General features: G+C 41.2%; 1 protein-coding gene across 5 annotated transcripts in view; it reads right to left on the bottom strand.

Moving 5' to 3' along the window:
• pard3ab (par-3 family cell polarity regulator alpha, b) overlaps positions 1-19,279 on the bottom strand; it is a 296,671-nt gene that overhangs the window by 168,714 nt on the left and 108,678 nt on the right. For all 5 annotated transcript variants that reach the window (XM_083990939.1, XM_083990941.1, XM_083990940.1 and 2 more), the window contains exons 3-5: positions 13,996-14,191; positions 5,948-6,159; positions 4,606-4,749 (exon numbers count right to left, since the gene is read on the bottom strand). In XM_083990939.1, the coding sequence (XP_083847065.1) occupies positions 4,606-4,749; positions 5,948-6,159; positions 13,996-14,191 (552 nt within the window). The remainder of the gene's footprint in view (positions 1-4,605; positions 4,750-5,947; positions 6,160-13,995; positions 14,192-19,279) is intronic.

The following is a 19,279-nucleotide window of genomic DNA, read 5'->3' as shown; positions in this document are numbered from 1 at the left end:
GAGAGTGAAATAGGGCCTACTTCATTATGTGACGCTCTATGCTAATTCTTCTCTTCATCTCGTCCTCCTCTGTTCCGTGTTATTCATTCGAAAGGCGAGATAAGATGAGACTAAAGTTGAGGAAGCTGCTTCGCTGCTTTAATTCATCGCTCTGTTCTAATTAAATCACTGCGTTTTCTGTTCTGGCTGCTGCTGCTGTGCTATTCTTCATTCCCATACAGTGCAGTGCAGTGCAGTGCAGCACATAACATTCTGCTTTATAATCCTAACAAAAGGTTTTAATGCACCGCCGCTACTCCGGGCTAATTATGCCATATAGCAGAGGCTTGTTGTTGCTGCTGTAATTAATTGTTAAGAGGACGTTCAGGCGGTGTGCAGAGGCAGGAAGTCAGCTCTGTTGACAGGACTCACTGAAAATCACACTGTTTTTTTTTTTATGTGTCTTATTTTATTTTGGCGAGACCTCACCGCTGTTTCCTGGATGTGGCGCTTTGCAGAGAAGACTTACTGCTGTTTCAAATGTGTTGCATAATGATTTTTTTTTTTCCTGCAGCTTTTTATCCTCTGGGTTAAAAAAACATAACTAATACTATTTATTAACCAGCGACTGTGTTCTGGTTACACTGTGGTTTGTCTTCTGTATTTTCTATTATATCCTGTCTACAGCCTGTCCATGAGAGAGATACGAGTGACTTTCCAGCTAATAAAATGTTCAATTAAAGCAAAACACATTAAATAATTCATTTTACTTTTGCAGCACGAGTCAGATTTACCAACTCTGGGAACAAAATAGAAAAAGAATCTGCCTTTAAATATGAAATCTACGATGGAGTATTACAGTAGGGCCACACTGACAAAAAAAAAAAAAAATCACACACTTCGAGAATAAAGTCGTAAATTTACGACTTTTGTCTCGTAGGAAATGTACGACTTTATTCTCGTAAGTCAGTGCTTTTTTGTTTTTTTTTCCTCAGTGTGGCCCTAATACTCCGTCGTAGATTTCATATTTAAGACAGATTCTTTCAAGGCTGTTTGTATCAACAACCAAAGGACTAAAAACTCAAAATAAACACAAATCAGGGTTTTTATTCAGTATCATGTACTTTTAACAGCAGCTAACTCACTTTCAGCAACTTTAGCAACTGGATTGTTGGATCAGCTCACACGTTGTCTTGATCAACTGTTGATCCTGACGATGGTTTGAGAAATAAAACCTACATGATCCGAGCTAACAGCTGTGTTATTGTGAGAATCCATTTCAATTTCCCTTGAAACGGATCAGATCAGCGCTGCTATAAATAAAACTTGCAGTGAATCACGCAAAGACGACGCAACAGAGAGCCAGGTGTCCGTCAGCGTCAGCAACAATTACACAATCACCTCCAGCTTAGAGAAAGTGTTTGGGGAGGCGAGTGTGTGTGTGTGTGTGTGTGTGTGTGTGTGTGATGTGAGTCCTTTGGCTGATTCACCTGCATTACAACAACATGAGATATGGTGTTTTACAGGATTATTTGTTATATTAAAGGAGTCAGAGGCTGTTTATCCTCATGTAACAATGTTTCAATCTTTCTTTTTTTTATTTGATTATCACATCTGGGACCAAACCAGGTGTTTTCCCATCATGCACTAGAGTTACAACATCCTTGAGACTAAGTAATTCAAGTGGAGCTTAAATCAGTTTGACATAAACCAGTGACAGCGAGCAGACAGATGCTGTACACAAGACTGGCGCAGTGTGTGTGTGTGTGTGTGTGTGTGTGTGTGTGTGTGTGTGTGTGTGTGTGTGTGTGTGTGTGATTGATAAGAGGAAAGCTGACATTACATATGATCATGTAACATGGATTCAGACAGTACGACACACACACACACTAGAGGCCCACACAGAGCTGTTGAAATCCTAGCGAGGGCTGTGGCCAGAATGAGAAGAGTGTGTGTGTGTGTGTGTGTGTGTGTGTGTGTGTGTGTGTGTGTGTGTGTGTGTGTGTGTGTGTGTGTGTGTGTGTGTGTGTGTGTGTGTGTGTGTGTGTGTGTGTGATGTCAAGCAGGTCATTAATACTGACTCCACCTTCCTGCAGTGACCTCCACCACTTAACCCCCCGCCCCCCTCACACTGGAACCTGTTGGAGGAGCGATCCGCGCCAGGCTCTGATGGATGGTGGGAGCTCGCTGTGTGTTTCATCGCTCTGTGGAAGATCCTGTTTACAGAGAACTCCACTCACACACACACACACACACACAGGCGGAGCAGTCGACACTAGAGCGGCTACGAAACTCCACAGGAGACGAGTCGAGGTCGTCGGGTCTAGTCGGGCCTGAGAGCGACTTCACTGAGTTAAAATCCGTCACTTTAAAAGCACTGGGAAAGCGACTGTGGACTACGGCTGGGAATCTTTTACTATCTCACGATTCGATTCTGATTTTTGGGGCTACGATTCGATTCAAAATCGATTTTCGATTCAAAACTATTTGATTCCTAATGATTTCTGCTTCAGTCTATCGGTGTGCAAAGGACCCTCATGATCTACTCCAGTCTGCTTTACAAGACAGAATGACTAAAGTGTCTTTTTCACATTTATTGAGTTTTAAACATTTATCCATGCTTAGATGGAATTGTTGAAACTGTTGCATAAAAGCAACATCACATATTGCTTAAGTAACAAAATTAAAAATGCCTCTTTATTAAAGAAAATAGTGCAGTTAAACATGCTGCCTTTTAAATTCTAAGGAAATGGAGGCCGACAGCAGCAGATTTGTTTCATTTTTTAAAATTAATTTTGGGACATTTTATATCGATTCTGAATCGTATTAAATGAGAATTGCGATTCTTATGTGAATCGATTTTTTGGCACACCCCTACTGTGGACCATCTTGATTAATCATCTTTCTTCTTGCATTGCTTAAAAGTCACGTTGTTCATAAAATATTAGATTCATTTCTCACATTTTTTGGAAAACAACATCTGTAAATCTGACCTGATTTCCATTTATTTGTATATTTATTGCATTAATTCATCTTTTTTAATTAACTGACATATATGTATGTAATTGGTGTTAATTATCATCTGGTGCACCAATATGGAGAATGATGGCTAACCAGGTCATGGGTGGTGGGTTACTGGGAGTGGAGGGGGAAAAGGAAAATACTCTAGAAAAGTGATGTTAAATGTTCAAAACTAGTAAAAGGTAAGTGATACAAAAATAAAACAGCTAATAAAGTGACATCATCAAGTGCACGGCGCAGAACAAAACAGATTTACAGCTCACTTCCACATCATCACTGTGAATCCAGCTGAGCGGCTTCGTCACTTCGTTTGAATAAAACATGAAGCTACATGATGCAACCGGTGTGTGTTGCACTTTAAAAAAAACCCCGACTTTTAGTCTTTTAGTTTTTCAGAGCGATGAAAAAGATAAGAAGCTGTTTTCCTTCCTTCCCTTTTCATGGTGGCGCTCTGGGTGACGGAACAGCAGGAGACGCCTTTCTCATCCTGCTGCGTGTGTTCAGCCTTCATCTCCGTAGCGACGCTGTGATGGATCCCGGGCTCGTTAGGGCTCCGGAGCGATGCAGATGTTAGTTGGACCACGGTGCAGATGTTAGACAAACGGGGACCGAGCGAGCGGCCCAACAAACAGAGGACAGAGCGTGTGTGCGACCTCCTTTTTTCACAGCAGAGCGCTTCGTGTTTATTCAACCTCAACTTTTTCTGATCCATATTGGGTTTAAAGAAAGAGTGGTCTGTGCAGCAGCTGAACGTGAGGCCGGTCCTGCCTCTGTTATCATATTTTATGATTTTATTCTAACAAAACTTTGGCTTGTGTGACCACAGAGGGGAAAGCGCCTCTGGCAACGCTCTCCGTTTCTGTTAAACAGGACCATATGGAGTGTTATTTACTATATCAACATTATGCTATCGCTCCCTGCATGACTGGTGTGTCATCTGGGGGTTTAAGGTGGAAATACTTCACTTTTTAACCCCCAGGCTGAGGGACGGGGGACGTGATGGAACTGGGTCAGACTAGGCCGCTCAGAGAGGGGGAGAGGAAGGAAAGAAGGAAGAAAAAAAGAGGAAACAAGGAATCATACCAAATTAAACTTCTGAAATTATTTAATAATTATAAAATAATAATTTATTTATTCCACTTTCATCTCTTCAATACTGATATTTGCTTCTCCTTGTCTTTTTTTTTTGTTCTGCTGTCTCTCCCCTATTTGCCATATTTGACTCAGAAGTCCAACATACTGTACTCATGCACATCACAGACATGCACGCACACACACTTATGTGAATTCTAAGCGAAAACATCGTCTTTGTTATTTTGATTGTGTTACTTTATTTATTTATTTGTTTTTGTTGTTTCGTTTGATTGGTTATAGTTATCATTGCGAATTTTGACATATTAGAATTTAACATCCCCTCTTGTCTCGTGTTGTTATGTATGTTTGTTTTTCACCCCTGTTTTACACTTGTATTGTTTCCTGTTTCATGTTGTTTTACCCCCTTTATCGCACTATGTAAAAAAAAAAAGAAAGAAAAAAGACTAGGCCGCTCAGGCAGCCAATCACAGAGCGTATAGAGCCGACGGGTCCGGTCCGGTCTGGTCTTACCTGTTCCTGTCTCTCCAGCCAGCGGTCCACCATGGGGTGATTGGCACTGAGCGACGAGCGAGCCGTCTCTCTCTGGAACTCCCTCTGATTGGCCCACGTCCCGGCGTCCCGCGGCAGACTGCGATACGTGTCCAGGCCTTTACCCTGCACAGACACGAGGAGGAGGAGGAACACCAGCGCTCAGTGACCGCCGGCCAACGGCTTCACCATGGAAACAACATTCGCTCATCCACAGTAGGGCTACAGTAGGCCACTTGTCTGAAACAGACCGTCTGATTGGTGGACGAGCTGCTCTGCGTCCTGAGCCACAGTGTAACATTAGAGACTGATAATAAAACACCTAAATAAATGTAAAAGATAGAGATGCTGTTTCTAAAATGTTCATCAAGCGAAGTTAAATCATTATATATTATGGAAATATCACTTTTTGAAGGCTCTTTAACATACATTTGGGTGTTTGTTTTGCCATCCAGCCCCCAAAATGTGAGAACTGACACAACAATCTGTAATTTTCAGGCTCCCTAGGTTGAAATCCACGTGGTTTTATGAGCTGTTCCCTCAGATGTCTTCCAGTGATGTATCTATCGTATTATTACGTAATTCGAATTTGCATAATTGCTCTACCTGGGACCGGGAGAAGGGGCGGGGCAAGCAGTGGTTCATTTGCATTTAAAGGGACAGACACTGAAAGCAGCCGTTCTGAACAGGGCTGTGTTGAGAGGATGAAAAGAGCTGTGATGTTTGATCCTTGGGGGATTTTGACCGAAGCATGTGACAGACATGTCTTTAAAACACCTGGGAACTATTTTAATCTGTGGAAAAGGGGCAGAATATGCCTCCTTTAAGTAAAAAGTCACTTAATCTGTTCATAATTAATCTCTTCTTTCTATATATTTTCACTTCTCACAAGTGGACTGTACATACAGTATTTTCTACAAATAGGATTTTTTACTGCTTTGTATGTTTGCCTTTCACTGGTGTCCACTGCTACAATTCTGTAAATTTCTCCATTTTGGAACAAGTAAAGGAATATCTCTATATTATATATATTTATTTAAAAAGCACATTTAAAAACAACCAAGGTTTAGCAAAAAATAATTTCCTCCAATGTTTGTTGCTTTGGTTATGAAAAGAAAAAAAGTTATTAGGAGGATTGCGATATATTGATATCACGAGTCACCTGTTTCTAATTATAAGCTATTAGTGACATTAAAGATCTGGTTTACATGTATAAGTGATGAAATATATATATATATACATATACACATACAGTATTTTATACGTAAGTAAAGATGACTGATAACTAAATCCTTGAGTGCAGCATCAGATTCTGCCCCCTCACCTTCCTCTCCAGGCTGTTGGTGCCGGAGGAGTGTCGGGCCTTCAGGAAGCCGGCGGTGGTGGACCAGCGGGTCGGGTTCTTCCTCGACGGCGGCTCCTCCGGTTGGACCCGTGACTCTCCTCCGCCGCCGCCACCGCCACTGCTGCTGCTGAACGGCCCGTTGATGGTCAGCAGGGCGGGGTCGCTGCTGCGCCGGACGTGGAGGGGCATATCTGATTGACGGAAGAAGAAGAGGAGGAGGTGTCAGAGACGGTTTGGTTGTGATTGATCCCACCTATCCTTGGCTACACACTCTTACATCACCGTGTCATATCGTGTGTATTAAAGATTTATTATAAAACGTAAAGGTGAAATCCGGCGATCTGATTGGTTGTTAACCGTGGTATAATGAGCATATACCACGGCTACTATTCTAAAGCCTTATCACAGCGTAGGCTATCACTCCGCCTCAGGCACGTATGACTGGTGTGAATGGAAGTTGCTGTCATGTATCCATGACAACAGACTGTTGCAGTCCGTAGCAAAAGACAGTTGATGTTTTTATGATGTTAAAAAAACGGACAAAAGTAGTGTAATTGACATGTTTAAGGTGAACTTTCACCTCCAGAGGGTTAACAATGGTAGAGGGGACTGAGCAGTGACAGAGGAAAAGACCAGATGCAGAGCTACTTGGAGCTAACGTCTGGACAGCTGGGACTAGTTTTTTATTGGATAATATGTATTTCTGGTTAAATAAAACTACATGAAATTGATTGCGTATCCCTCTTTCATATTGTCATTATTGGTAACCGTTTTATAAAAGCAATATATCACTCCAGTCCGTGGTCTATGCTCATTCTATCACTCTAAGGGGGAACAACGCCCCTTAGCCGTGGTATAATGAGCATATACCACGGCCTGTCGTGATATATTGCTTAAATATCTTCTCCAGGGATGATTGATGTGAATGTGCTCAAACTGAATTCTGCTCCTCAAACATCTTGGTCTCATAAAAGCAGCTGATCACTGACATCCCAGGATCATCCTCTGTTTCCCATGAATTAAATGTGATTTAAATCAGATTTTGGACTGGTGGTGACGCTCGCTGTGTGGGAACAACAATGTGAGGAAGAAGAGACTATTGAGAAACAGCAGAGTAAAGTGGACGACTTCCATTAAAACCCTTCACTCTGTTTGAAAGTTGCAGTGTGTGGGAAGTGTGGGCCAAGGTCCAAATAACAACTCTCAACAACACACACACGCACACCACCACAGCAGTCTGCACTCGGCCGTTCACTGTGACAGTAAAACATCTCCCACTGCAGATCCCACGGGCGAGCGAGGCCGGCGGACGCACACAGAGAGAGAGAGGGAGATGAAGTGTAAACAAAACTGTTTGAAAAGTTGGAGCGTCTTCCTCGGGCAACAACGCCAAGTGTCATGTTCCCATGTTCTCTTCCAGGACGCTGTGGCGTTTACACACTGTCAGATGTTCTGGATGTGAGACAGTGGCTGTGTCTGAAATCCCCCCAATCACTAGTGACCACGCCATGTTGTAGTGGTGTCTGAATGTTTAGTGATTATTAATGTTCACTATATAGTGACTGAATCTATCCCACAATTCACCGCCAAATGTAGTGAACATCCGATGGTCACTAACTGGAGCAAGATATCCCATCACGCATTGCGGTCACGGATCGACGCCGTTACCACAGGGGCCCCGAGTGACCGGTGTAGCTACTAAATAAATGCAAGTAGTGACCGGTGTAGCTACCAAATAAATGAAGTAGTGACCGGTGTAGCTACCAAATAAATGCAAGTGCAAGTAGTGACCGGTGTAGCTACCAAATAAATGCAAGTAGTGACCGGTGTAGCTACCAAATAAATGCAGTAGTGACTACCAAATAAATGCAAGTAGCGACCGGTGTAGCTACCAAATAAATGCAGTAGTGACCGGTGTAGCTACCAAATAAATGCAAGTGTAGCTACCAAATAAATGCAGTAGTGACCGATGTAGCTACCAAATAAATGCAGTAGTGACCGGTGTAGCTACCAAATAAATGAAGTAGTGCAGCAGCCTCAATAAATGTGTCCAGCTGCCAGAGTTGTCCGGTCGCGGCTTCCACAGACTCCCACAACAAACGTTGGAGCAAATTTCCTAACAAGCGTTATAAACTGACCACAGACTCTGGATAGCGAGGCTAATTGATGTTAGCCCGTCTATGGTGTTTTACATTAACGTTAGCATTAAGCTAGCGGACTTTATGCTTAGTTGTGACACTGGCTGTGTGTGTTTTGAATGTTGTTTCAAACTATGTGGGTTTGATTGAACATCTTTGATGCTTAAATATATATATATTACCGCTTAATATATTGCTTTACTCCTCTACACCGGCCGTTACCATGGTTGTATCCATGGTACCTGCACCGGCCGTTACCATGGTTGTATCCATGCTACCTACACCGGTCGTTACCATCGTTGTATCCATGGTACCTACACTGGCCGTTACGATCGCGGTCGGAACGTTTTAATTACGCGACGTAATACGTCATTAACTGTGCGGCGGAGTAGTGTCCGAAAGTGTTTTTTTATTTGACCAGTGAGTCACTATATAGTCACTATATTGAATTCACTATATAGTGAGTAGGGAGGAGGGAATGAGGGAGTGATTTCGGACACAACCAGAGAGTGTGTATGTACGGTGGCCCTGAGGTGCAAATCACAACGGCAAATCAGAAAACACACCAACAAAAGAGAAAAAAAGTTTAGTAATTTGTCGTTGTGTTTTCTCTTTTGTTGTTGTCTTTTCTCTTTTGCCGTTGTGTTTCCTCTTTTTAGCTGTTGTGTTTTCTCTTTTTGTGTTGTGTTTTCTGTTTAGCTGTTGTGTTTTCTCTTTTGTCGTTGTGTTTTCTCTTTTTGTGTTGTGTTTTCTGATTTGTGTTTTCTCTTTTTGTGTTGTGTTTTCTGATTTGCTGTTGTGATTTGCACCTCAGGGCCACCGTATGTACTGTATGTGTGTGTGTGTTCATACAGGAAACACTGTGATCTATCCAAAGAGGAGTGTGTGTGTGTCTGAGTAGTTATTTGACCTTGTGTGTGGGAAGTGCATCTAAGAGATTAACTGTGTCCATCTGTGTGTTTATGTGTGATAAACTGATGAGACAGTGTGTGTGTGTGTGTGTGTGTGTGTGTGTGTGTGTGTGTGTGTGTGTGTGTGTGTGTGTGTGTGTGTGTGTGTGTGTGTGTGTGTGTGTGTGTGTGTGTGTGTGTGTGTAGAAGATGTGCATTGGGGATGAGTCAGTATTTTGTGTGCACACGCACTAGTGGCTGCTGCTTGTGTTTGGAAACATCTGAGCCAACAGCTACAGTGTTTGTTGAGAATGTGTGTTTGTGTGATGTTATTGGGTCACCCAGAGCGTGGGACCTGAGCCGTGGAGCTGTGGGAGGCAGCGGCGCTCTGGGAGACGCAGTTAAGAGCGGGGACAGAGTGAAGGCCGCCCTGACAGGTCTCAACACCACCTACACCACAACTCCAACTCCCAGGAGGCATCAGGGCATCGGACCGCAGCTCTCCAGCTCAACTGCAACTGACAAAGTACATAATATGCTAATTCTATTCCCTCTGTCAATCAATATTTAGTTTCATATCTGTGGGAAAACACTTGTTTCTGGCTTGTACTTAAAAGAGTAAATAAGAGTTCAATATAGTAAATAGGTCAACTACATAAACACATTAACATCAGACTGTATCGATGTGACCACAGCAGGACTGTTATCAGGGCTACGCTACGGAGGCTCATGGGATTTCTTGGTTTCCCTCATCAAACTCATCAAATACACAATCCAACAACTCCACAACGCTCTGGTGGACAAGTTGTGACCTGCACATTCACCACGCTATGAGATAATAACACAACGTTACCACACAGAGTTGTTTTAGAGGGAAATTCATGCAAAACCGCTGATGCACGTTGCCTTCAGGGAAAGTTTTTCATCAAGCAGTCTCTGTATTTACCTCTAAAACAACTCTGTCTGGTAACGTTGTGTTATTATCTCATAGCGTGGTGACGCTTGTCCACGAGAGCGTTGTGGAGTTGTTGGATTGTGTATTTGATGAGTTTGATGAGGGAAACCAAGAAATCCCATAATGAGCCTCCGTAGCGTAGCTCTGAGCAGCTCACGGCTCTGCTCCGCCGTTCTAAAAATAGCTTGCACCGACAATTAAAGGTAACGAACCTACTGCTATGACTATAGGGATTATGGCAATGGGCCTATTTGCAAAAATGTTGAACTATCCTTTAAGAAATAGAAGCTGCTGAGTTGCTTAGTTCAGACTTCTGTTGCGTATGATAAAGAACCATTTGACCTATTGCGGGTCCTCCATCTTTATGAAGGAACAACAGAAAGTACCAGAGGAGTTCATGTTCAAACTGCTGGTTAGGAAACATGCCATCTCATCATATTATTGCTGTGTTTTCCACAGAATCCCAATTTCTTTTCTGCTTTTTCTACACAGTTTAGTTGGTTTAAAATCTTCAGCTTTATGAAACTTCTATTCCAGTGGTGCACTGTCTGCACGCTGGATAACTATTCATACACACAGTTTTTGAGAATATTCAAACACACATGAGTATTTTCTGTTAATGCACTTTGAATGAATCTGTGGTCTGGAGATCTCGCTCAGTGGATTTACCTGCATTTAAAAATATAAAATGTGACAGTTTCTCAATAAATTAAATCAGTTAACTTGGAGCTGATCAGTGTCATGTCTCTGTAAAGTGAAATGTGATGAATTTTATCGTCTTTTCTGTCTCTCAAACATCAACAAGCAGCACTACAACATTTAAAGCAACAAAATTAAAAGAAACTTTGGTACGATGGATAACAAGATTCTTTTTAAACTGAATTCTTTTTATTTAATGGATTAAAAGATGAATTCATGGACTTCAAGTATGAATGTTCTCGGATCATAATCATAGCATTTTTGGAAATTAGCTTTTTAAAGTGACATCTGAGAGCCTCAGTAGCCTACAGCGGCTCTGGCTGTCCTTTAATCAGCGTTTTCTCATCTGCACAGTTTGGACTTTAACAAAGCCAAGAAAGCAACATCAGTCCATTTGTGAGTTTCAAATCGAGCTCTCGGTCTAATAAGCTTAATCACTTTTCTTTGGAGTTTATGGGCCTAACAAGTAAAAAACTGGCACAGACCCACAGAGTCCAACATGAATCAGTGATTGAAAGCTATTCTCATTAGGCGCTTGTGTAAAAAAAAAAAAAAAAAAAAAATAGAAAAAATTAATCAAATTCCTTCTCTTCCATGTCAGACATTTCTCTTAAAACCCATTAAAATTCATCTGATGAGATTCTGTGTCATCAATTAAGCAGGGTTAGAATTTATTAAGGAGACGGTTAAATTGGACGTCACTGGCAGGTGCGATTATGCCCGAGATTTCCATTTCTTACTGCAAATTCACATTCAGCATCTCATCCAGAAATCCAATTAGGACTGGACTGACCTCGCTCGCTCACTCGCTCGCTCTGTATATGTGTGTGTGTGCGTGTTTGTGCGAGCGTGTGTGAGAGACAAGAGGCAAGAAAATGAGATTTTTGGTGGTGGCTGTGTCAATCAATGCCAGTTCACAGGTCATTAGTGGATAAGCCACACACACACACACACAACCAGTGAGGTATTTTTAGCGCTAATTAAAGATCCTAATTAGAAACAAAAAGGTTTTGTTTTTAACTTTTATTTTGCTCAGTGGAGAGTGTGTGTGCGTGTGTGTGAAGTACGGGTTTTGGTTAATGTGTTTGTGTGTAAAGAAAATAAATAAAAGTCAGGGTCTGTATGTAGCATTTAAATATGAGTATTACATTTAATGATGCTGTGGAGAAATCGGAAGTTTATTTATTTATTTATTTATTCACGTATTTATGATAAGACTCTCTGACTGAATGTATTAAATCTGAGGCTGCAGCTTCGACACTGAATCTCCATCAGCTGATGATCCGACGTCATCAGGTGGTGGAGAAGCTGCTGCAAACTTTTATTTAGCACTATTCAATATTTGAATATGTCAAATAAAGCAATATTTCCCTGCATTTTTTTTTTTTTTTTTTTTTCAAATATCACATAATATTTTGCAGTTTCTTCTGGTCTGCTGCAAAGTTCAACCCTCAGTTTACTGGTTTGTTGACCTGTCAAACACACATGGTAATGTCATGTGTTACAATAATGGGCTGGACTGTATTAACAATGTTCAATTTTGTATATGGCTTATGCTGCGTTCGATTGATTGATTGAGTGTGCAATGTGCATTTGTTTGCCTTTTTTACATACAGCGGGTACAGGTTTTGGAAAGGGTTTAAGTTCACTTTATAATGGAGTATGTTAATTTATAGGCTCCTACAGTGTTTGTGTGCAGATAAATGTTAAAAATGCAGACTAAAAATCGAGAGAATCGGCAATATCGTAGAATCGCAATTTAAATCGAATCGCCATCCAAAAAATCGTAGAAGAATCGAATCGGGAGAAAAGCATATCGTCCCAGCCCTACTGCATTGTACGTGTGGAACTAGGCTATATTCCCTTTTCCATAACTTCTCCCTTGCTTAAACATCTAGGTTGGAAAATAAATAGCCTAAATAAATTAATACACTCACGGTGTGACGCCATTTTGCTTTGACGTAATTCCAACCGACTCGGGCTGCTTGGATCCTACCTGAGCTCCCGAGTCAGAGTTCCGACTTCAAGGGCCGTTCTATTGCATTTTTCCGATTCAGAGGTCGGATCTTTCCGAGTGCAATCGAACGCAGCATTAATCTTACTGCTTTGTATTCTGTACAGTGTTGTGTTGGTATATGTGTTGCACTTTGTTGTTGATACATTTTTGCAACACAAACTATCAATTTCAATCAACATAAGCTGCAAGTGAATGAAAACAAATGGAGAGTGGAGAGACAGAGTCACACACTTTAAGAGTGACTCACGTGTGATCATGTGATCAATCAAGGATGTATAGAAAAAACTCATCCCACACAGGAGTTTAAACTTCTTTTAGCTTTTTAAAGTTTACTCTTTAAAAACTATTTAGTTTTTTTCAGTTTCAACTGATTTTACAAAAACACATTTCCTTTTTTTAGTTCATTTTAATTGTGTGAAATCTGGTGGCAGTTAACACATTAGATTAACATGAGAAACATCGGAGAAAGAAAAAATAATAAGTGAGAATTTACTGTAAGTCGCCTGCGAACAAAAAATCCATCCCAGCTGCAAATGCTAATTTTAAATGACCCCAAGCATGTTGTTTGAATAACACTGTTCATCACAATCGATGCAGCTCTAACCACAAGGATCCAGAGACGATGCAGGAAGACACAAGGAGAGAAAAACACTTGAAGCAGTAACAATGACACTGTGTGTGTGTGTGTGTGTGTGTGTGTGTGTGTGTGTGTGTGTGTGTGTGTGTGTGTGTGTGTGTGTGTGTGTGTGTGTGTGTGTGTGTGTGTGTGTGTGTGTGTGTGTACATGCTTGTTTACTTGTGCTTATGTCTGTGTGTTGAAGGGTTTCCTTGATCCAAACAGACAAATCACGTACAAGAGGCAGTTTTCAAACTCAGCGTAATTACAGTGGGAGAAGTGTGTTGGCCGGCAGAGCTGCAGAGGTGGACGGGCTCAGCGTCACATTTGATTTAGGAGGCAGCGAATAGAACCAATTAGCCACTTTGGCCGGGGATCAAACGGCGATCTGTGCCCGGGAACAAAAAAAAAAAAAGAAAAAAAAAAAAAGAAGGGTCCTCCTGTCCAATTAGCAGAATTTATGGACGGAGCAGAGAAGGTACCGCTGGGCCACGGTGGCGTCATTTGTTGGGTTTGCTGCTGTGTACTGCTGCAGTCACCGACATTTAATGGCAAATTTGTTAAAAAATAAATAAAAAAGACGCGATTATTAATCAGTTTAATAAACGCTGTGTGTTCAGATAATATTCCCTTTGACCAAACTGATGATGCAGCTGAACATGTGCTTGTTGAAAAAGAAAAATCTTTTTCCCGCTGCAGTGTTGGGACTTACTTGTGCGCAGGGCGGAGGGTGTGACCTCGATCTCGCTGGCGGCGCTGAGGTCGGCCTGGTACGGCTGAAAGGCCGAGGCTCCGCTGCCGGCGCTCAGGTCGGCGGCGAACAGGTCGGGGCTCTGGGTCCCCGTGGAGCTGGCGCTGGTGCCGTCGCCTCCATGGTGGGGCTCCTGCTCGTCATACACGGCTATCAACTGGAAGGAAGAAGGAGAGCAGGATGAGAATCATGTTTTTGTACGAGAAATTAAATGTTCCTTGGAGAAATTGTTTGTATAGAGAAGATGAAAGTCATTGCAATAAAAACACCTTGTGACTCGCTATCGGAAAATGAGGAGATGAGAGGCTCTAACTTCAGTAGAAGGAGAAAAATGAAGTTTAAAGTTTCCTCTGGACTCAATAAATGTCTGTTTATGCTATTGTTATCCATAGCAACCCTCAGAGATAGGTACTTTAAAGGGATAGTTCAACATTTTGGCAAATTGGCCCATTGCAATAATCCCTATAGTCATAGTCGTAACATTCTGTTATTATCTCATAGCGTGGTGAATGTGCAGGTCACAACTTGTCCACCAGAGCGTTGTGGAGTTGTTGGATTGTGTATTTGATGAGTTTGATGAGGGAAACCAAGAAATCCCATGAGCCTCCGTAGCGTAGCTCTGAGCAGCTCACGGCTCTGCTCTGCCGTTCTAAAAATAGCTTGCACTGACAAATAAAGGTAACGAACCTACTGCTATGACTATAGGGATTATGGCAATGGGCCAATTTGCCAAAATGTTGAACTATCCCTTTAAATGTGAGAAAAACTCTAAACAAAAGCAAAAATACTTAAGAGATGCAAAAAGGAAGGAACAACTGCTTATGAGATAACACGGCTGAGAATGATTGGTCAATTATTTCACTTAATCTGTGAAAAAAAATGGTTACAAATTGATAGAATAAATAGTTGAAGGATAATTTGGGGGTTAATTGATCACAATCAGTCAAAACACACTCTTAAATCTCTTAAAAACTCACTTTTTTAGAGGCGTTTTATATTGTTTTCATTCTGTCTGGCTTTTACAGTATATTGTCATTTCTTTCACAGGATTTTACTTCTACTTTAATTTTATTTTTCATTGGATGGGTTATTATTTGTCACTAAAAAAAAAGGTGTCATATAAATAATGGTTTATTACCATTATCACAGCACGTAACATATCTACTTCCACCGACCACTCAGACACACACAGGTTTTTAGTCTGGACATCAAACTGAACACATGTTGAACAGAAATCCAACAGCTGCTTTAATAAGTTTACAAATCAACCAAAACACAACTGGACTTCCATTAAAATAGTTTTGTCTTATTTATGCAGCAGCAACAACAACAACACGCTCAGTCTGGATGGATCTCAGCTCCAGTTGGAAAAAAAATGAACTTAATGAGATGTCAAGGAGGCAAACCAGAATCGTTAAAACAACATAGGACGTGATTTTACGGCCGCCAGCACCGGCAGCACCAGCTGGTCCAGACTGGAGCTGAACTGGTCCAATCAGAGGCGATGCCCAGATCATAACCACACATGGTGGTCCCCCCCTTTAAACGCCTTACGGCCGCACATGCAGCGCAAAAGAATACGGAGGTGATTTAAAGCCTGTATTTTATGTGACGACCCTGAGGTGCTCGTTATGTCCAATCATATCCTCTCCTCCTCGCTCGCCATCTTTACGTTGAAAGCTCCTCTCCCTCTGCTGATTTGATTAATTCCAGCCTCTACTGACTAACCCTTTATTAGATTAAAGATGAGATCCGTGCCGTCCCGCCGCGACTCCCACTAGGCCTGCCTGTGTGTGTGTGTGTGTGTGTGTGTGTGTGTTCAGCTGGCTTCAGTTAGCCGAGGAGAAAATGAAAAATCCATCCAACATTTGCCAATTCAGAGGATGTGATCTAACCGTGGTCCCTCATGGTGAGATCTGATGTAGAGGCTTCGACCCACAGCGACTCAGCCGCATTAAAAACTAATGGAGGATGTTCTACAGCTCAAACATCTTTACGATATCGCAGCAGCTCATCGGCTTCGTTCACACGCTCCTGGACCAAAAGGACCGAAAACCTGAACTTTACAAGGAAACTGATCAGAAACAGAAACAGACTCAGACTGGATGTTTTCACTTCTCTGAAAGTAGAAGAATGTGAACAAAAAGGTGAAGAGGTCCTTTTGATACGACTGCCCAGAGATAATACCACAAAAAGAGGCAACGCTTTATAATAACTACACTCTACAGATACTTCATTCATCAATTATAATTCATAAAAACTCTAATTAATAAGATCATCTATAATAAAACATATTAACACACACACTGACCCTTACATTAGGTCTAAATCAGGTGCTGCATAAAAAATGTTCATCTAAATAGTTTGTTAATCATTTCTTTACACTTCAATAAATGATCTCATAAACCACTGATGTCTGTGATTGATATAATAATTGTTTTACAGAATAACTGATGAAAACACACTAATTAAACACATAATAGATGAACTTATCAAGCAAGAATTGAAACAATTAGCCTACACCTGGAGAGCTGAAGTGGAGAATGGGAATACATTTTTTGAGCATTAATACAAATATAATTCAATATATAACATATTGAAATCAAAATCGCCAGCGTGCTCATCTTTTGAATTGCCTGCCATGCAAAACATCATTCTGAGGTCAAAAACTGTTGACCAGGCGTTTTGCACCTGATATCAAGCATGTAGCTAAGACCAACTAGGGATGTCCCGATACCACTTTTTCACTTCCGATACGATACCGATATTGCAGCCTTCAATATCGGCCGATACTGATATTGATCCGATATTAGGGGTGGTGAAAAAAAAACGATTATTTATATTTTTCAAATTCTAATACAAAGGAGAGTCCTCCTGTTGCTGACTGACAGGCTGCTGCTGTCATGTTCTTCTATGGGACAGACAGTAGTGAGCTTACTTTTGAACTGTAAAATATTTAAAAATAAACCTTATTTACAACTGTTATTGAATTACTGTATGTATGTACATCAATGTCAAACAAAAGGCAAAATCTTCTTGCTTCAAGGTTTTATTTGTCACTCCAAATTGAAGATTATAGCCTGCCCTACAGTAAAAATGGCATACATAAAATAGAAAGAGGAGTAAAGCAATATATTAAGCAGCAATATTTAAGCATCAAATATGTTTAATCAAACCCACATAGTTTGAAACAACGTTCAAAACACACAGCCAGTGTCACAACTAAGCATAAAGCCTGCTAGCTTAATGCTAACGTACAATGTAAAACGCCATAGACGGGCTAACAGAAATTAGCATCGTTAATTTAATTCTGGCTTTAGCGCTGTTAACACGACACAACATGTGGACCAGCTGGTCTTCCTCCATAATTCTGTGTTGGACTGTGAACGAGAGTCACCTTCATATGGGACAGAAGTGCTGGAGCGGAATAATGGACTGCTTTTATCGGAGCGTTTATATCGGAGATTTTAGATGCAGTCCGTCTCCGATATTCGTTTTTTTGGCTGATATCGGAAAATAAATCCGTTATCAATATCGGATCGGGACATACCTGAACAGTCCTGCTGTCAAAGACTCTACTGCAATAAACTATCAATGTAATATAATAATAATTGTTGCATTAATAAAAGTAAGAAATACATTAGAAAGCTAATGTTTCTCTCCATATTTCATTGTATTGTCGGTGGGTTTGTCTCCACACATTGTGCAGCAGTGCCACTGACTGGCTGAGCACCATTGGACACATATGTGTTTCTGTTGAACGTTAAAGCTGCAGCATCAGACACTGTGACTCATGAGCATAAATTAGCAGCAGCAGGATCCATACTGTGACTGTCACACTCATCCTGCTTTGAAGGCGCTATTTTTTTTTAAAAAACACACTGTTTATCCCTCTACATGTTAAATAGAAGGAGCCACAGTGTGTTACTAAAATATGTCTCTGCAAACAGCACGGTGATTAAAATTAAGATTCAGAAAAAAAAAAAAAATATTCACGCTCATTAATTTAAAAAAAAAAAAAAATGCTCCAAGCTCAATAAAACATACATATTAAACATGTTTATACAAATATGGTCGAATGGAAAAGACACATTTTACATGCTCACAAAAGACACAGAGACACCCACACAATCTATTACAACACACACACACACACATCCCCCATTTAAATCCAACTAACGGTTTTCCAGCACATTAACCCTTCAGTTTTATAGCAGGCTGGACACACACACACACACACACTTACAGACCTCAAGACTCATTTCACCAATTAGACCCTTTACATAAATGTTCATGTATTTATTTCAAATGACCGTAGAGCCTCTTTCTAATCTGTACACATTGTAATAAGGATAATAAGCGTCAAAGGTGAAGAGGGGAGGTTGCCGAGTGTGTGTGTGTGTGTGTGTGTGTGTGTGTGCGTTTGTGTGTGTCTAAGTGAGGGAGATGTGTGTGTAGAGGACATGACAGGCGGTGAGGGTCAGTGGGACAGGTTGTGTGTGTTTTTATGTGGAGAACTTCCTGTGTGTGACTTCTTGTCAGCGAGTCAACTCCACTCTGGGCTCATTAAAGCCGAGTTCAGGCCACAACAGCTGAGTCAGCAAAACCCCCGCGCTCCCTTAGGACACCACTGAAGAAGAACAACCCCCACCCCCTCCCTCCAACACACACACACACACACACGGAGCCTGGAGTGCTGTAACAGCCCATGTGGTTGCTATTAGAGAACATGGTAATCAGTTGTGCGACTGAGCTGAGCCCATCTGATGTGATGCTGCTGAAAGCTACAAATAATCACGGCTGAGCATCAGTGTTGTAAAACAATCAGCGGAGAACACATGACGTCGTCCACACACACACACCTGACCCTGCTGCTCCTTCACACTCAGACACCTTTCACAGCGCTTTGTGCTTTTTCCACTGTCGCACCTAACTTTCCATGGGAATTAACAGGAATATATGGGAATATAAACGGGAATAAATCAGAAATTTACAAAATTGAAGGTTGGCCCTCAACATGTTTTTGTTGTTCAGTAAAAGAATTGATTGTTCACACAAGAATGTGATGTCTGCTTATGACAAAACAAAATATTTACATTTATGTTTATACTGTTTGTTTAAATGACCCCCGATTTCCAGTTAATTCCCATAAATTCCCCCAAATTACCATAAATTCCCATATTTCCCATGTATAGTTTCCAATTTGGAATATTTCCAAAATTCCCCATCTTAACTTCCCATGGAA

Source organism: Trachurus trachurus, assembly GCF_905171665.1.
Source record: "Trachurus trachurus genome assembly, chromosome: 17".
NCBI lineage: Eukaryota > Metazoa > Chordata > Actinopteri > Carangiformes > Carangidae > Trachurus > Trachurus trachurus.
The sequence above is the reverse complement of the archived record's forward strand: the minus strand, read 5'-3'. Positions and strand labels throughout refer to the sequence as shown.